At 50.9% G+C, this 18,509-nt stretch overlaps 2 protein-coding genes and 1 long non-coding RNA gene across 4 annotated transcripts in view; 2 read left to right on the top strand and 1 right to left on the bottom strand.

Moving 5' to 3' along the window:
- The window catches only part of PTPN9 (protein tyrosine phosphatase non-receptor type 9), an 84,479-nt gene extending 80,654 nt beyond the window's left edge, over positions 1–3,825 (top strand). The window contains exons 12-13 of the mRNA XM_045070483.1: positions 102–309; positions 1,124–3,825. Coding sequence (XP_044926418.1) covers positions 102–309; positions 1,124–1,338 — 423 coding nt within the window. The 3' untranslated portion in view covers positions 1,339–3,825. The remainder of the gene's footprint in view (positions 1–101; positions 310–1,123) is intronic.
- On the bottom strand, positions 221–16,367 carry LOC123389288. The gene is made up of 3 exons (XR_006603862.1): positions 16,117–16,367; positions 688–738; positions 221–333 (listed from the first exon to the last, which is right to left on the bottom strand). It is a non-coding gene; the product is annotated as an uncharacterized LOC123389288 (long non-coding RNA).
- SIN3A (SIN3 transcription regulator family member A) overlaps positions 11,007–18,509 on the top strand; it is a 72,816-nt gene continuing 65,313 nt past the window's right edge. Inside the window, exon 1 of one of the 2 annotated variants that reach the window (XM_004758457.3) lies at positions 11,007–11,086. In XM_004758457.3, coding sequence (XP_004758514.1) covers positions 11,033–11,086 — 54 coding nt within the window. In that variant the 5' untranslated portion in view covers positions 11,007–11,032. Of the gene's footprint in view, positions 11,087–15,135; positions 15,422–18,509 lie in introns of those variants that run through there. The other variant, XM_013059394.2, reaches the window with a different exon arrangement.

An 18,509-nucleotide genomic window follows, 5' to 3' on the forward strand; every position in this document is an offset into this window, starting at 1 on the left:
CTTGGTGAGGATACCAGGGAATTGGGAAACTAGAAAAGCCAAATGTAGTCAGGGGTAAGCTGAAATGACCTCATTAACTTTTGCTTCTTTTCTCATCCAAGGAGCGGCAGAAACGCCAGGTGACCCACTTTCAGTTCCTGAGCTGGCCAGATTATGGTGTCCCTTCCTCGGCAGCTTCTCTCATCGACTTCTTGAGAGTAGTCAGGAAGCAGCAGAGGCTGGCTGTCAGCAGCATGGGAGCACGCTCCAAAGGGCAGTGCCCTGAGCCACCCATTGTCGTCCACTGCAGCGCAGGCATAGGCAGGACAGGTAATATACCTGATGACATGGCGGCTTACAGAGCATCCAGGGGTAGTAAAGATGGGAGAGAAATAACAAAGCTCTTAGATGCTAATTTGTGAGAATTTGATCTATCAGTAGTGAACTGCCATGAAAAATTCCTCTTTAATGTCCTTTTGGTATCCCCGGCACCAGCTATGCTAGCCAAAATATATACTTCAGAGGCCACGGCCACTAGGGCTTGATGCTTTACACATCCCATCAGCATGATTATCTTCTGGCCCCATCACTGTCACCTGGATGTTCAGAGAGCTCAGCTGGTCTATTGCTTCCTTCTCATCCCCCTCCTTAAAGAGATCCTCACCCTGGAGCTGTGCTGTCATTCCAGAGCTAGTTAGCAGCTTTTACCTTAAGGGATGTGCATTGCAGGGATTGCTGGTCTTTGTAGTTCAGAGGTCACTTTAGGAGAAAGTCAGAAAGAATAGGTTTCTGTTAGGTCTTTGTGGAAGAGTTGTGGAGTCTCTGAAAAATTAGGGCCCAGGTGTAGGAATGCTGTCATTCTGTCTTGTCTAAGATTGAAGCAGGTAGTTCTACTATGTCACCTTCCCACCTTCTCTTCCTATTACCTGCAGTACTGTCTTTAGTCAAGAGGCTTCTCATTCCTCTGGACCCCCAACACTCCAAAGTGACCCCCTCCTTGAATCCTTTCAGGTCTAAGGCCACCTGGCTATGTACCGTGAGGCACCTTGCCCTTGAATTCATTCATCCAGCCTGTCTCATTTGGTAGAGGGAAGGATAGACAGGAGAGACAGACCAGTTATGACCACTTCTTTCCTTCCTTCAGGTACCTTCTGCTCACTGGACATCTGCCTGGCACAGCTGGAGGAGCTTGGCACCCTTAACGTGTTCCAGACGGTGTCCCGCATGAGGACCCAGAGGGCCTTCAGCATCCAGACCCCTGAGCAGTACTATTTTTGCTACAAGGCAATCCTGGAGTTTGCAGAGAGGGAGGGCATGGTGCCCTCCAGTCACAACCTCCTGGCCATGGAGGGTCAGTAACTGTCCCACGATCCTCCTACGTGCTGGCCAGCCTTCCTTAAACTACCCTGGACACCGCTGAGCCTATAGGTTGCCATCAGTTATGCTGAAGCAATGGACCAACCTCTTCCTCGTGTCTCCTGGCGCACTCATGCACGCAAGGCAGCCTTTCCCTTTGGCTAGATAGTTGTGGTGAAATTGCCACTAGAAGGGTCCAGCAGCAATGTATTCTTAATTCCCAGCACCTGCTATCGAACTGTGCCTTATTAAAACCAAATTGTGGCTATTGGTTTTTGCCAGGGGCCCCGAGGTAAGTGGGGAAGGAAACTCCCTCCCCCCTTTCCCAGTGCCGTTCCCCTTCTCAAGGTCTCTTTCCCATTCCTTCCCTTTGCTAGGATTTGATGGGGAGGTTTGGTGAGCATCCACCTTCCTTCCCAGAGAGCTTGACCAAGTTACATACTCTAGAGAACGTCCCGAGTGCCAAGCACGTTTATACATAGGGCGTGTATTCCAGTCTTTTCTGTCATTCTGTGTGTATGTGTGTGTGTATGCGCGTGTGCGCATGCACTTATGTGTATGGGTCCATATGTATGTGTGTATATAATATATATTGTATGTGATAATATGGTGGTATTCTATAAATACATATACACAGAGATACTCCTTTGTAGACTTTCCTGGGGCTCCGTGTTGCAGTTCAGGACTCTTTGCTTCTTGGACCCTACTGTTTATCCTGGATGAGCTGGGGCTGGGGAACATGTCTCTTGTCAGATGCCAGAGTGGTAAAGAGGACACACACATATATTCACCCCTCATGCTCCTGCCACAGGCCCTCATTCTTACATAATGACTTATCTCTTTCCAGGATATTGGAGCTGAGAATTCTGATTTGTGGTGACACTGGTTTAACTCAGCATGAATTACCTTATCTAATGATTTTACTCTGTTTACTTTGCCAATTTGAGGACTAGACCTCCACTGTGACTCCAGACCCCTCTTCACTCTTTCTGTCCCTTGGAGCTTGGGGTCTGGGAGTAAAGATGAGCAGTCAGAGCCAAGAGCAATTGGTACGAAGTCTTAGAAGAAAGGAGAGGGAGCCCAGGTGTGAGAGAGAGAAAACTACTATGAGAATCCCTCCTTAGGAGAATGAACTGGGGCCCCAGTTTATTCTGCTAGAAAGTTCCTTTTCTTATGTAACTTGGCCCTGTCCACTTAAATGCCCATCTCCTCCTGCCTAGCAGCCTAACCTGGAGCTTAGGCTGGGTGGGCTCTGTGTCAATATAATGCTTAACCCCTGGTTGGCTAGGGCAGTTGCCTGCAATCACTGTTTGCCCCCTCTTCACCCATCCTGTCCCTGTCTGCTCCCAGCCTGCCCAGCCTGATGTGCCAGGGATGGAATCAAGAGTCCCCAGTGTTCCACATTCCCAAGAAAATCCCAGGAACCCCTAAACCTTCTATCCCAGATGAGGTTGGCAGCTGATCAGACCTCAATAATTTTATACTGTAATAATAAGCTCTTTGAATGTATATATTCTTATTTTTACAATCTTTTCATTTTGTATTTAACATCAATGGACTGAGTCAGATTCAGAAAATAATTGTAAATGTTCATATCAATATCTTATAGCGATACAGTTTTGTATTTACATATAAATATACCAACATGATCAAACCCTTTTAGCTTCATCAGTTTAGTAGCATTCTGGGCCGGGAAGGTGAGAAGGGGGTCCAAGAGCTGATCTGGGAGGGTTGGGGAGGCAGGGAGGGACCTAGGTATCTGAGACTTTCAGTTCTAAGAGCCATTTGCTTTATCCATAGACCACAGCCCTAGCTCTGGGCAGGCAAAGGAAACCACCAGTTGAGGGCTTGCTGGGTGCCAGTCTCTGTGCTTGGTGCTTTTCCCCCCATTACCTCATTCAAACCTGAAAATAATTGAGTGAGATTCGTATGTTCACTCCCTTCTATTTCTATATAGATGTGGAAGGTAAGGTTTGGAAGATTATAGTGATTTGCTGTAGAACTGGAGCTCAGGTTGGTTTGCTGGTGGCCTCTTCACTGTGTTGCTCTCTTTCAAAGATCAGGGTAGTGTTTTGTCCTTGGAAACCAGAGAGAATTTTTTTTAGCTCTCCTTTCAGAGTATGAGCTGTTCCTAAATTCCAGGTAGTTGATCCTGAGCCCATGCTGCATATAGGGTGACAGAGTTGGTGACTGGTACTCCCAGGTAGGACCTCCTGATGTAGGATCCTGAGGTCTGCAGAGTACCAAAGGGATCATTCTTGTAGGAAACACCATACATAGGGGTACACTGGTCTTTGTGGGAAGATCTTGAGTCATTCATTTGCATCTCTCTCTCAGAATGGAACCAGAAGCTTTGTCCATGTAGCACCATGCCCCATGCCATGTAGCTACTCCCTGTTGACCAGTGACAGCCTGCCCAGTTGGGGCAGTTCTGGCCTGGAGAGTGTGCAAATATTGGGGTGTTTTTAAATAAAAGTGATAGCTAATGTCTACTGGGTCCTTAATTCTGTTCCACAAACTGTTCAAAGTGCTTTCTAGATACTACTCACCACCCTCAGAACAATTTTTTGAGGTAGGTATTGATAAAACAAACAAACAAAACTGAGGTACAGAAAAATTTTAATTAACCAATCAAGAACCCCAGTCATCTGATTTGAAACCATCTGTTGTTAACTCTTATACTAGATTATCTCTAAGGATCCATCTCCTGATCTCCCAACAGATTTTTCGAGCTTTTTACTTTAATCAAGAGCCGAAGTGTAGAACAAAAGATTAAGCCAACCCTTTCCCTGGATGAGTATGTTCTGTTGGGAGCAAGCAAGCATAAGAGGTGAACAGCAAAATCTGAGAAATTAGAGGGGTTTGGGAAAATGTGGAGGAAACGAGATTAATGATAAGAGATCTGGAGGAGTTGGCCTTGAACTGTCTTTTGTTTGAAGAGGCTGTAACCAAAGTGTTCTGCAAATTCAGAAGTTATACATGAGTTGCACATTTGAGGATTGGTGAGGTTATGACTTGTAAGAGCTCCATAAAAGCGCAGATTCCTGGGTCCTGCCTGGTAGGTGGTTGAGCGACAGGATGAGCCAGGCCAGAAACACTGTCTTAGTTTGTGTTCCTGACTCTAAGGAAGGTTAACAAACGGATGTTTCCTAAATCTGAGAGCAAGGGATCAATAGCTTTCCCCTACTGCCATAGTTTACTTGTAGCTTTTACCATTGTGAAGAGTGACTTCTCAAAATGTGAGCCTACCTGAGCTAGGTGTTTGAAGAGGGAAAGAAAGGGGAAGACCAAGAAAGAGCCTAGATCTGTTCAGGAAGTCAAGACTCTCACATAGGAGGTTGGTGAATAAAGCAAGAGAATCCACTATCAAATGGTGGACTATATAGCTGAGAACGTAAGATAAAGAAAAAGTGTTTGGGCAGGGGGGCAGGGAAGAGCACTGTGGGCCAACTCAGGCTTTTTCCCATTTGAGTGCTATTTTTTTCATCTAACTTATTGTCTCTAGCATTGGTCCCTTCATCGTGCCTGTCCCTGTCAGCTAGGATGGCACTCCTGCAGTAGTGTGCCCTGACACCCTCAGTGTAGGAGGCCTACCACTGTCAATCTCCATGTCACCACATATGCAGGTAAATGACAGATTGGGACCAATTCTTGGGAGACTGGACTATTTAGCTTTGTAGCTTGAGGGAGATGAGACTCTTAAAAGCAGACATGCACACAGAAACTCACAGATCAGAGACCTGGGGGGAAGTGGGACAGGAAGAAAGCCTTCCTAGAGTAACTGAGCTCTTTAGTAGTTTTGAGGTCTCACCACTCAACCCAAGCCAACTCCTAGCTTCCTTTTTGTAAAAGAAGCAGCTTCATCAGATGTCTCTACCACAGACCTTCCAACTCTTTAAGGGGCTAGTTCTTTGATGGACAATGTGAGTTCCTATAGAGGAACCATCAGGCCCTTCTTTGGTGGGTCAGCTCTGACTCCCAATCCCTAGTTTTAAGCTTGTTTTCAAAGTCTCTTCTTTCAAGCTGCTGCCCCTTCCCTGTATTGTCTTAGGTCCCATCCCACTTGGCCCACAACTTGGAAAGTAGATAGTCCCCAGGCCAAGGCCTAGGCCTTGAAGTTTTCTGTGCTACTCCATGTGGAGCTGACAGGGTGAGTCAGAGTCAAGGAATGAACTAGCCAAGGTCCCAGAGTTCCCTGCTGAGGTTCTTACATTTGCTTTAGTCCTTGGTCACTACCCACAGACCACCATTCTCTTAACAAGGGCAGGAACTAAAAGCTCCCACTAGGGTGGGAAACAGATTTTCTCTTGGGGGAGGGCGGTATCTGCCCTATAGTTACCATCAAAACAGTTGTGAATATCAAGTGTTGTGGATTGTTACTCTTAACTGACCACAGAGGAGACTGGGTCTTCACTACAGAAGGAAGGACAGCACTCTCAGAAACCTGTTTATTCTCCCTCCACCACTTACCATCACTTTTATAAAAATCTATTTATAAGCTAAATCTGGCATGCTGCAGCCTTTTTTTTTTTTCATTGAGTATAGCAGACACATGATGATGTTACATTAGTTGCAGGTGTACAACAGTGATTCAACTTCTCTTTAAGTTACACTGGCATACTGCCGTCTTAAGCACCCATATTTTTTCCAGCCAAGGCCAAGGTGGACATACTAGCTACATCAAAATCCTAGCTAGAAGTGTTGAATGGAGGTTGGGAGCAATGATGCTTTTTCACCTGTTCAGGGTAATATGTCCCTCATGGTTGTTAGGACTCAGATGGAGATGAAAAAAAGAAAAGAAAGACAGTGAGATGTAGTTAGAAGGTAGTCAAAACAGGCACAGTGCCCCTTCCAACTCCAGGTTCACTTCCACCCCTCCCCCAACATCAGAAGCTGGCTACTTCTCTAAGCTAATGTAGTTGCCTAAAGCCTCAAAATTGGCCCCATGCTCAACTGAGCTTAGGTCAGTCATTTCATCCTGTGTGGTCTCCTTTGCTTCGCTGACCTTGAATGAATACCTTATTCTATGGCAGCAGCCAGTGAATGTATGGAGTCTGACGTTCAGGACAGATACTAGGCTGGAGATGTCACCTGGGGACTTAGTTTAGATAAAAGCTGGAGGTCTTGGAAATGGGTGAGAACAGAAGGAGGAGGGCAAGAAGAGAAGAAAGACATTTGGAGTTACCAATGTTAAGGAGAGGATAAAAAACCTGTGAACAATTCTGATTAATAGACAAGTAACAGAGGACATGGCCAGGTTGTAGTCTCCCAGCCTGGTCAGTGGAAGGGAGCAGTTAAGATGAATGAACAGGATTTGGAAATGTAGGTTCACTCGTGGTCTCGCGGGGCAGGGGCTGAAAGGGAGGTGGTATGAATGGGAGGTGAAAGAGTGGAGACTGCAGTGCTTGGGCTGTCTCCAACCACAGCAAGGGCCACGTTTATCTCTTCCATATTAGGACTCTGAGTAAGGTTGCAAGCAAAGGAACCTGCTGCTTTACAAAAAAAAAAAAAAAAAAGAAGTCACCAGACAACTGACATATCAAAAAAAAAAAATTTTTTTTTTGAAAATGTAAAGCCAGGTAAACTAGGGAACATAATGTTCTACTTATTTTTTATTAATGCTCAGTGAAGGGAAGACATTTCATGGCTGTAAGTAGCAATCTTGAAACCCACTAAAAAATTCCAAGCCTCCAAACCACCCAGAAATTAGAAATATGGAGTAGTACAAACTAAGGCAATTGTTTGCCAGAGAAATGGTTTTCACACAGAATCCCACTGCGGGGTCTTTTAGGCCAGTCCTGGGCTCTTCTCTCAGACTGCAAAAGGAGGGAATTTGGGTGTAAAAGGCCAGGATGAGAGGGGATGATGAGGAGATGAAGGAGAAGAAGGTCTGTGAAGCCCTGCCTAAATGCTAGGCATACTTTTTTTTTTTTTAAGTACTCTCTATGCCTGATACAAGGCTTGAACTCACAATCCCAGGATCAAGCGCCCCATGCTCCACAGACTGAGCTAGCCAAGCACCGCAGGCACACTTTATTTTTCATCTCACAACAGCCCACTGAAGTAGGTATTCTTATTCTTAGTTTATAGACAAAGGAAATTGAGAAGATAACTTGCAAATGACATCCAGCTAGGAGGTGACTAAACTGGGATTCTGACCAATAGTTTGAGCTTTTCCCCTTGAACCTATAGGGAGGTGTGGATGGGGAGTGGAGAGCAAGCCTCAAATGCCCCTCACGTGGGTATTCCCACACTGGCAACCGTCCTCTACAGCTGGCAGGGGTTCTGTCAGCAGGGTATTGGCACTGACACCTTTTTGGCAGAGTCACTGAAGTGTGGGCCTTAAATGTCTTAATCACACCTACCATAAGCACCCTAAAGAAATAAATCAGTCTTTTCTGTGAATGAGGGTGTACACACAAGCACATGCACGATGCCTGTGAGACAGGGTGTCCTAGGTGTGGCAGTTCTGAGTGGTGGTGTGAGGTAAGGATGCATGTATGTATGTGGTTGGGAGAAATATCTTGCCTCTTGGAATATCATTTTTTTTGAAAGGGCCAGAAATCATTTGGAACTATCTGGGGGACAAACTGCCCTTGGAATTAGGGTGGTAAGGTAAGGTGGTAGGAGGGAGGCTGTTTTTCTCCACAAGTTCCAACTGGATCATGGGCCCTAGTGTGTATAGAGACAGCACATGGGGGAGTGGACAAAGCTCAGGCTTTGGGTCCAGACAGGCTTGACTTGGGCAAGTCACACTACTGCTCTGTTTACTCAACTATAATTAGGAAAATAACCCCTAACTCACACAGAAGTGGCCTCCTAGGAGGCAGAACCTGGCTTCCCAATGTGACTTCTGGAAGGCAGGCCCTCATCAGTATCCATTCACTGTTTTGTCCTGACAGAGTTGGGGAGGGGTAGGGTGGATGTAACCAATGCAGCTGGAGGGTCAGTGTTACCAAAACAAATGATTACTTTCCCAAAGAGTCTGGGACTCCTTCTCCTATGTAGTCATCAGTGTACTGAATCAGAAACAATAATCCCTGGACCCCTTCCAAGGGGCATCCTGTGCCTGATTACTATGGGCACTGGGTGCTCAGAGGTGAATTAGGTAGAGCGGCTATCCTCAAGAAGCTCCGTCTAGGAGCGCTGTTCACGTGGGGACTGCCACAGGCCGTTGCACTTCAGGGGGTAGAGAAATCAGCGAAATCTGGTTCTCTGAGTGGAGCAACTACTCCGGGTGCAAATGTTCCATTACTTCCTCCACAGTATACCACTTGCTGTTTAGGCTTACAGTCAAAGGCTTGGGCCTTTGGCCTCCACAGAAGCTCAGAATTTTACTAGGTGTATTAAAGCACATTTAATCATCACATCTGATCTTCATAACAGGGCAAGGATTGCTGTTGCACTCTTGTACCGGACAGGAGGATGGTCCATGGATAATAAAAAGAGACTAAGTAAGAACATGGGATTCAACTTCCAGACTAATGTTCTTTCTGGTCTACTACTGTGCCTCATCTCATATTCACACAGTATCTGTTATGCCTTCATCTAGGGCAGAACCTCTTCGGAAAAAAAGTAGAAATCTGAGATGGGCCTCCAGACATCAGGGGATTTCTATTCTGAATCAGAAAAACTTGGTTCTCACCCTAGGGAGCCCCCTGGTCTGAGAATGAACCTTGACCTCCATGGCCCTGCTAGGTACTGGGCCTCCTACTAACTACACAGTCCACATCTCCTGGTCTTCCCTGCTCCACACCCTCTCCTTCAATGATTCCATCAATCAAGCTACCTCCCAAATTCTAGTCCCCATTTCACATGAGATGATCCACTGTCCTTCCCAAATCAGTATTTCTTCCAACCTGTCCTCTCTCCTTAATGGCAAGCTTCCCTCCCCATTAGATAATCCCCTTCCCTATAGATGCCGAGTGAGGGAAGGGTTCTTAGAGCCTACCCTTCTACTCCAATTTCCACCCTCCTTTTACAGGAGGGAAACAGGCCCAGGGGAAGAAGTACTTGCCTAAAAATATATCACCAGTCACTGGCCAGGCTATGTCTAGAACCCAGATTACCCAGCCACTAGCCTCAAACTCTACTACCTCTTCACCTACCAGACCACAGACTCCTTTCCCTCCATCATCAAAACTGAATTAGTCACCCAGGCCCCTTAAGTCTCTCTCAAATACATCTCTCCTTTTTAATTCTTTTTGCTTCCCACTGCCACTGCTCTGGTCAAGTGCTCATTACATCTCATCTGAATTGTTGGGACAGCCTAACTAGTATCAGGCCCCACTCTGCCCACAGGACTCTAAAGCCTTTCACATTCTGCACATCCCACATTGACCACATGAGCTTCCTTTTCTGGATGCCTCAATCCACAGGTCTTTCTTGTTCACTCCATGTGCTCTGTCCCCAGGCTTAGCTCTGTGAACACAGAGATGTAGGGTAGCCTCTTTCAACTTCTGGTTGGAAGTCAGGACAAGCACAGCAAATGATTCATGGAAGGATCTGAGAGTTTTTGACTTGAGAGATACAGAAGACAAGGCCTTCTGGATTGGGTGGCTGGGAGAGAGAAAATAAAATTTCCCTTGGTTCCACCATGTATTATGGCTCCCACCAGAAGATGTATGTCTGTAGTCTACAAACCCAGTATTACAATAGCCTTTGTGCCTCACCTTGCTGCTTATAGGCACTCCTCACTCAACCACTTTCAGAACCAATCCAGCTCCTGAGATGTCGAGCATCTTAAACCACAGCTCTGAGCCTGTAGTCCTGCAACAATGCTGCTAGCACATTATGTTGTGCAAGACTAAGAATTTTAACCAGGTATTAAAGTTTTCTGCTGTTTGATTCCATCTCTCCAATCCTGATTTTCATTACTACAGCCACATTTGAAGATCCTTACCAATATTTTCCACTTGCCCCTTTGTGCCCTTTGCTAAAAATGACTTGACCCCCTTCATTTCTGCCTGATGAAAGCATAAAGACCCTCCTTGAGTGCCAGCCATCTCCTCCACGAAGACTTTCCCAGTTTTCCTCAGCTAGGAAGAATCTCCCTGCTCTGAGCTTCTATGTTTATTTATATAGACATTTCTGCCTTACCTTACTTAGCTCTTGCTGTAACATCAACTCGGGTAGGTCTGGAGCCCTTGCAGGGTACAGAGAGAGCATCTCATCCAGCCTCTATTCGCACTCAGAAGCAGGTGCAGTATGAATGTTTGCCTCACCCAGGGTAGGTGCTCAGACCAGCGCCGGTTGCCTGAACACGGGACTTAACCGCTCACACCACTCGTTTAGGTAGCCGTCTAACAGAATGGGCCGGACCGGACTAGGTTACACAGCCTGGGGAGTGGGGCCATTCCAGCCAGTCGCTAGGATGTCCCCGCCAGCCTCCCCTACCAGCTCCAAATGGGGTGTGAGTGCGAAGGAAGTGGGGCCGGGTAGCCCCGCTGGCTCCTCCTCCGAGCCCACCCTGCGGATCTCTGAGTCTCAGGTCTCCTTCCAGTCCACCGGTCTCAAGAAATGAGGGGGCGGGACCGGAGAGATGGGGGTCTCTGCCACGGATGCGCTTCCCACTCGCGACGAGTTTAATTTATTTATTTAATGTTTTTTGGAGGGAGGGAGCGTTCAATGAAGGGGAAGAGGTGGAGCGAGGGGAGGAGGCGGGCCCAGGCTGACTGACGCTAGCGCCGGGGAGCCAATGGCCCGTGGGAGGCGTTCCTCCCCATTCAGGACTCCTCGCCTGGCTCGGAAGGTATGTTAAACAGCTGCTTTTAATTTGGTCTCCCCAATCTCGGGCGTTTGGGGGGCTAGCTCGCCGGCCAGTGGCTCTGGCCGGTCCGCCACGGTGCGGGCGCCGTGGGCCCCGGGACGGAGCTAGGGGAGGCTCGGAGTCGGGCGGCCGAGGGAGGCGCGGGGCAGGCCAGGAAGGAGAGCTCTTGGCGCCGCCCGCTCGCCAGTGTGTGTGTTTCCAAGCCGGGCCGGATTCGTGGGGAGGGGGTCGGCCGGCCCGGGTCGCCAGTGCGCCGGCCGTGCTGCCTAGTTTATTTCACCGAGCAGTCGGTTTCGGTAGGTTTCGAAGGCGGACTGGGTAAGGGGCGGGCAGGGGGAGATTCCCTCCCCCCCACTCGCTCCTGGAATGCCTTTAAAAAAATTATTGTAAAGAAGAAAATAGGGGATATTCCGTACGCCGACTGGAACCGAGCCCGGGCTGCGGCGCGCGGGCTCGGCAGGGGGCGGCGGCCTGAGCCCGGCGGGCCAGGCCCACTAAGCCCGCGGCGCCCGGAGTTGGTTGAGAGCTGGAGTTCGCGAGCGAGCCGAAGCCCGCAGCTTTCCCCGCTAACCGTGCTGGGTGAGGGCGGCAGCCGCCCGGAAGGTTTTGTTTCGGTCCGCAAACTTGGCGGAGGGGGCGGTGGGCGCGATCCGAGAGGCGCGGGCGCCGTGGGCCGCGGTTGTTATGGACTCTGGGGGCGGGGGCAATGCCGGACTTGCGGGAGGGGCGACCGGCGGCGGGGGAGGGCACCGGAAAGAGCCCCCCGCGCCTGGGCACCGGCTCCGCGGAGCGCCGGTCTGTGTTCTCCGAACTCCCGGGCTGTGGCAGTAGAGCCGGCATTCGGCGCCGGAACCCGCCAGGCCGCGAGCCCGCGCGGAACTCGGCCCGGGGGTGCGGAAAACCTCCAGGAACTCGGTGGCGGCTTCGACCCGCGGCCCCAGCTGATCCCCTTGCAAACATGGAGCTGCCTCCTTCCCCGCCCACCCCAGGGCGGCCGCGGCGGCGGCGGCGGCTCCCTTCCCCTCCCCCGGCCGTGCGGCTCGCCCGCTGAAGGTGCGGGGGCGGGGGCGCGGGCGTGTGAGCGCGCCCACGAGGGGGTGGCCTGAAAGGGGCAGTGAAGGTCGGAAACTGGGAAAACAGTCTCCACGCTCGGAATCGGGAAAAGGAAATGCATCAGCGGGCGGGGAGGGGCGCGGGGGGCGCGCCTGTCAGCCGGGATGGCGGCCGCGGGCTGGAAGGCGGGGCGCCGGCGCTAACCGCCGGGGTCGGGTGGGGCGACGCGGGGAGAGGAGGCGCCGGGGCCGCGGCCCACGGAGCGCTGAGCTGCCCCTGCCTCCACTCCTCGGCCTAGCCTGTTTACTATCTACTCCAGCGGCCGCTTGTGCAACCCGCCCGGAGGGGAGCTGAGGGGCGGGGCCTTTCCCTCTCTCTTCCACCCACCTCGGGCTCTTCCAGAGGGCCCGCCTTCTCTTGTCTTCCACTGGCTGGACGAGACTCCCTTTTTTCCTTCTCGGTTCTCGACTGGATGACATTCTCCAGAGCTCCGCCTATCGGAGGCCGGGCTGGAGTTTAAGTTGCTAGGATTTTTTTCCGTGAAGGGCGGAGGGAGGATTCCTGCGGCTTACGTGAGGCGCAAGGTCCCGCCCCCACTCCTGATTGGTGAGATAGATAGTCTCCGCCCCCTCCGCCCGAGCGAGCTGGGAGGGGGAAGTCCACCCCCTGTACTCCGCCCCCTCCCCTAGCCTGCGGGCGCGCTCCGCACATGTGAGTCCCGCCTTGCTCCTTCGAACTGTGCTCCCGCCCGGAAGTCCCGGGTTTGGAGATCTTGGCGGGGGGGAGGGGGGGGCCTAGGGGGGCGAAGAGAGCTGAAAGGCACACAATGATTCCTCTAAGGCTCGAGATCTGGTAGCTTTGCGATGAAGTTAGGGGTTAACGGCTTGAGTGGATTTCGGGGGCTTCGGCTCCAGGGGTTCTGCACGGTTGGGGAGGAGGGGTGGATCTGGCCTTCCGGGCCAATTACTAAAGTTCTGACCCTGTGGCCTGGCCGTTCCCGCGCCTCTTGACTTCCACGAGATCGCCCTGAATTTCACTTGAGAGCTCCGCGGACGCTGGCAGCTTGTCCGTAGGTGGCTTTATCTAAAACTCTGAGCACCCTAAGCTTGGCCTGGGTGCTTTAAGCAAGGTCCGGGGCAGAGGAGTCGGGGGCGGCCCAATCCTGCTTGGATTCGAAGTGGTTCTTGACGTCCAGGTGGAGCGTCGTGTGGCACCCAGTCTAGGGAGCAGGGGACGGCCCAGAGTGAAAGGTACCTTCCATAAGTTCTGTATAAGTGTCGCTTCTTCCTAACTTCGGAGAGGTTTGACTCGAGGGTCGCTTTCGTTGGTGTGACTTATTTTTAGAGCTCCGTCTTTGGGCAGGGCTTGTCTTTCATCAGTTAGCTACTCATGGAGTTCACAGTTCAGTGCCTTGTCCTTGCGGCTGGAAGCCATCCTTGGAGTCAGACCCACCTGTTGCCAGCGCTGGTTTCGTTGCGGTCTCCGGTGGATTGCAGAGGGAGGACAAGATAGGACCTGGGAGCGGGTTCCCTGGGGCCTGCCACTTGGGGACTGACAGGGCTCTCGGGGGAGTAGCCTTTTTGCCGGAGAGCGGGAAAATTCTAGTCCCGCCCCCTCCTTTCCTGGCGCTCCTTGAGCGCCCCCCAAAGCAGGGCCAGCGTCAGTTCTCCGCCTCATTTGATGAATAAATAAAAGCAACCTAGGCATTGCAAGCACTTTGTCTCTGTGCGGTTGAAGCACTATAACCTACACAGAGAAGGCTTAGGGACAGCCATTAACACTTGTTGGCTAAAGGAGTAGGTGAACAGCCATTCTATTCTTTTGTCATCAACTGTGGAATTTTTATTCTTTGTATGAAGCGTGGGGTGAAGGTTCATTTATACTGTGGCCTGTTTGGTTTTCTGATTCAGTTCGAGTTGGAGTATGCCTCCAGATCTATCCGGGAGATCGCAAACGCCTTACACCTCATGCTCCGCCTTCCGGAGGCTTGCCAGGGCGGTGGCTGTTAGGGCCCTGCCTTCTTTTTGGTTATCTCCGCCCTCTTAGGACTGCATACTCAAGTTTAGGGATTGTTGGTGTTAGAGGTGTGCAGCCACCCCTAGCAGAGCGCTGGCAACCACTGGGGCTATTTTTCGGCTTTGGTCTTCAGCTCTTAATTCTGTACGTACTGATAGGAGCTGTACGGATCCGGTTGCTCTGGATATTTGTGTTTACAAGGAGGCAGAGTGCGGAAATGTAAATTGTAGAGAGAACTGGATAGAATGAGGCTCTTTTCCTTTTTATTTCTTTTTTTTTCTTGTAAGGGATCCTCCACGGTGGTAGTGCTGGTGCCTCTCCCCTTCAAATCCCAGGGCTTCGGATCTCAGCTTGCTGAGCTCCGCGCCCCCTCCTGTTTCGGGCCCTGGAACTCTCTGCACTTCAGTCTCTAGTGTAAACATTCCACAAAAGGACTGCTAAGGTTCAGCCTCCTCGCGCGGGGCGGAGTCAGGTCCTTTCTAGACGGGCGTCCTGGCCAATGGAGGCTGCTACCGGCGCCGAGATCTCCAATCGGGTGGTTGGAGGCGGAGCTTGTCTCACTTACGGACATTTTACCCCACATCGGTTACTTACCTTCCAATGCTATGACCGGCGAGGGCGGGAGCCGACTTGTTGGGCCTGTGGCTGAGACCGCACGGGGCGGGATATGTGGAGTCCTCCAATGAGATGTGAAGAGCTCCCCTGCTTCCTCCAATAGTGTTGAGGCGTGGGGGTGGGATTCTGCAATTCGTCTCCAATAGGCGGGGTTGAGTTAGGGAAGCTCCCCGCCAATAGGGGCGTGGAGAAGGTGAGCGGCTCCCCCTCCCCTCCCAGCCGAGGGGGAAGGGGCGGGCAGCCGGCAGGCAGGGCACAGCGATTGGTTAAGCCTTTGACGGGCGGATAATGCGACCTGTGGTGGAGCGAAATTGAGTCTTCCCTCTGCGGGGCGGGCCGGGGGAGTGGGCGGGATTTCCCGGGTAACAGAGAAGCGGCCGCGGCGGTAGAGGCGGCGGAGACGGTTTCTCCATCTTTCCCCCCCTCCCCTTCCCCCCTCGGAGTTTCCCTCCCTCCCTCCCTCCCTCCTTCCCAGTCTGGGCACCGGGGCCTGTGACCGTTTCGTTAGCGGAGAGGAGGCTGCCAGTCCGCTTCGGCGGGCCTGTGCCTGCGCCGTTCTCGGGGCCTCCCTGCTGAGCCCAAGGCTCACGCCGAGAGGGACACGCAGAGAGGAGCGGCCGGAGCAGCTTTGCGGTGAGAGCACGCCGGGCCTGGGTCGGGGCGGGGAGCCTGGTGGAGGGTAACGCTGGACTCGAGGGTGTGTATTTTTAGGGGGGGGCTGACCTCCTCGGCTTCCCGTAGAGCAGGCGGGCGGGAGGTGTGTGGATGTGTGAGGGGGGTGGGGGGCGGAGCGGGGTAGCTCTTCGTGCGGGAGGGGGAGGAGAGCGTAGTCCCGGTGCGCGCGGAGGGGGCGGGCTCTCGCGCCGCCGTTCAGGGGCGGGGCCGGCGCGCGCGTGCGATTGTGGAGAAAGGGGCGGGGCGGCCCTGGCTAAGTGCTGTTTGCGGTCGACCACCCCTCCTGTCTTCCCGAGGTGGGCGGGGCCTCGGCTGGGCAGCCGCGCACTGGCATGCTGGGGTTGGGGGGACGGGCAAGGGGTCTCCCGCGTGTGGCTTCGGGGCGCGGCTGGGAGGGGGCGTGAAGTCGGCTTCCCTCCGCCTTCTCGGGCTCGGGTTGGCCGGAGGGGCCGTACGGAGCGGCGATGCCACTCCCCCAGGCCGTCCTCCCCTTCCCCCCGGTTTCCGCCTCCTTGGCAAGTGAGGCGGGGTTCGGGAAAGCCCGCTGTCGGGTCTGGCTTGGAGTCGCGGCGCCCAGATCTGCCCCGCCCTACGTCTCGGTGGGATGGGAGGGGCTCCCGCTGACTCTGAGCTGCGGAGGTGTCAGTACTTACTCCTGTGGCTCGGCCATGCCTTTTGCCTGGGGCAGGGGAACTGGGTGCCAGAGCTGTTGTCTCTGCTTAGCTCCACGCAGCGTCGATGGCACCGCTCAGCCTTGGAGATTGGGAGCATGATCACTGCCACTCCCCCCTCCCCGAATTGTAATTATTGGGGCGAGGTGCTCAAGGTCCTTTCGTTGGAGTCTTGCGGTGGAGTGGCTGCTCGTGCTGTGACCATGCTTCCGCAGCGGTGATTGTTGGGGGGAGGGGCGGAGAGTCATCAGAGACTAGAAATGTAGCCAGGGACAACCTTTCTTGGAGTTCCCTTGATGTTCAGTTACTGTGGCTGTTCGGGGCGGGGTTTCCTATGAGCCAATAGGGTAGTGGGTAGTTGGATTTGGCCACAGTTAGGTGCCTTAGGACTTCAAATCCAGTTAGCCAGAAAAAGTCTTTAACTAGGCGGAGATATAGGAAAGGAAGGGTTGGATTTACATTTTACTATTTAAAACGATGTGTTCATAAAAGATGGTGATTTTAAAAATTTCTGAATAAAATACTCTGATTTCTTCGGCTGTTACATTTTTGAATGCTTTCATTGTATATACAGGTGGTTCTGCTATGTGAGCTTAACTTCACAAAGAAATAAGTTGCAATTTAGGTAACTACAGGTATTCTTGAAAAGCCTTCTCTTATGGTTTTGTATAATTCTGTTAGAACATCAAGACTATTTCTGTTTATATTCTATAAAACAGCGTTCTTGCCGTTTTGTTAACAGAGGGTGAAGTCGAGGACTTGTATGTGACTTTTGTAGCATTGCCCTCCGACCTGTTTTGGGGAGTTGCCTTACGACGTTTCATGTTTAATGAACTGTTTTAAATTTTTTTTTTTTTTTTTAAAGTAAGCTCTACACCCAACATGGGGATCGAGCTCAGGAGACAAGAGTTGCATGGTCTTCTGGCTGAGCCAGCAAAGTGCCCCATAATGAATGATTTTAAATCAGTTTTTTGCTTTGAATTGATAACATTCTTAAGAGAAATTATTGTTTTTTATATTTTTTCATGAGAAAATAAATGCAAAGGAATATATTTATAGACGAAAATCTGAGTAAGCCCTCTGGCTGATACCTGAACTGAAGTTAAATTCTGGATTTGTGCTTTGTTCAGTTGGGACTGAGAGCTTGATGTCCTGGCCCATATTCATGAGAAGAGAGTAAGTCCCATCTCAGTTAAGGAAGTAGCAATGGCAAAGGTAGCTTTTTCATTTGAGCAGTTGTGACTGTGGTAGAATTGGTGTGGAGACAGAAAGCCTGGGTGTTTTTTCTGACGTATAGATTGCCAAAGATAGTGATGATAGTACAGTCTACCACTGAGGAAGATTTGGTCAACACATAGTTGTTCCCACCATTTGCAGTGCTGTCTGCTGGGAAACACGGAAGACCTAAGTCATGCCCTTAATATGTTGTCTCTTGGGGCACCAGGATCAGAAGTCCCAGATATGCTTTAAGGATTCAAGTAAGAACCTGGTTATACTATATTAGGAAAGTTTTTATAAATGCTTCTTAGCTCTCCAAATATCAGTATGATAGATACTGTAGTTTTGTCAGAGTTAAGACCCTAGATGATAGATTGGCATTTTGTAATTAAGATGGTTTTACCGTGGAGTAAGAGTGTTTTTCTTATTTGTTAAGCAAAGAGGTATGTAGTAATTTGATAAGATTATTGGCAAAGCTTAGTCTGTTTACATCTGAAATACAGACAAGATAACTGGAGATCTTTTCAAGGCAGTTGTTAATGGCTGCGAATTTTAGTCGAATTAAAAGATTATGTCCCTGGGCGCCTGGGTGGCTCAGTGGGTTAAGCCTCTGCCTTCGGCTCAGGTCATGATCTCAGAGTCCTGGGATCGAGTCCCACATCGGGTTCTCTGCTCAGCGGAGAGCCTGCTTCCCTCTCTCTCTCTCTCTGCCTGCCTCTCCATCTACTTGTGATTTCTCTCTGTCAATTAAATAAATAAAATCTTTAAAAAAAAAAAAGATTATGTCCCTGTCATTCAGTAATCTAGTTACGTGCTTTATTTATTTTTTTTTTAAAGATTTTATTTATTTGTTTGACAGCAGGAGAGGAACACAAGCAGGGGAAGTGGGAGAGGGAGAAGCAGGTTTCTGGCTGAGCAGGGAGCCCTACGCGTGGTACAGCCAGGACCCTGGGATCATGACCTGAGCAAAACTGAGCCACCTGGGCTCCCCTAGTGAAGGGCTTTAAAAGGCTTTCTGGAGCTGCCTGCATAGCTCAGTTGGGGGTCTGTTTTTGGCTCAGGTCATGATCCTAGGGTCATGGGATCGAGTCTGGCACCGGGCTCCTTCCTGGGCAGGGAGCCTGCCTTTCCCTCTGCCTGCTGCTTGCCCTCTCTTG

The sequence above is a fragment of the Mustela putorius genome, unplaced genomic scaffold, assembly GCF_011764305.1.
Source record: "Mustela putorius furo isolate JIRA1106 unplaced genomic scaffold, ASM1176430v1.1 tig00003972_pilon_pilon_pilon, whole genome shotgun sequence".
Taxonomy (NCBI): Eukaryota; Metazoa; Chordata; class Mammalia; order Carnivora; family Mustelidae; genus Mustela; species Mustela putorius.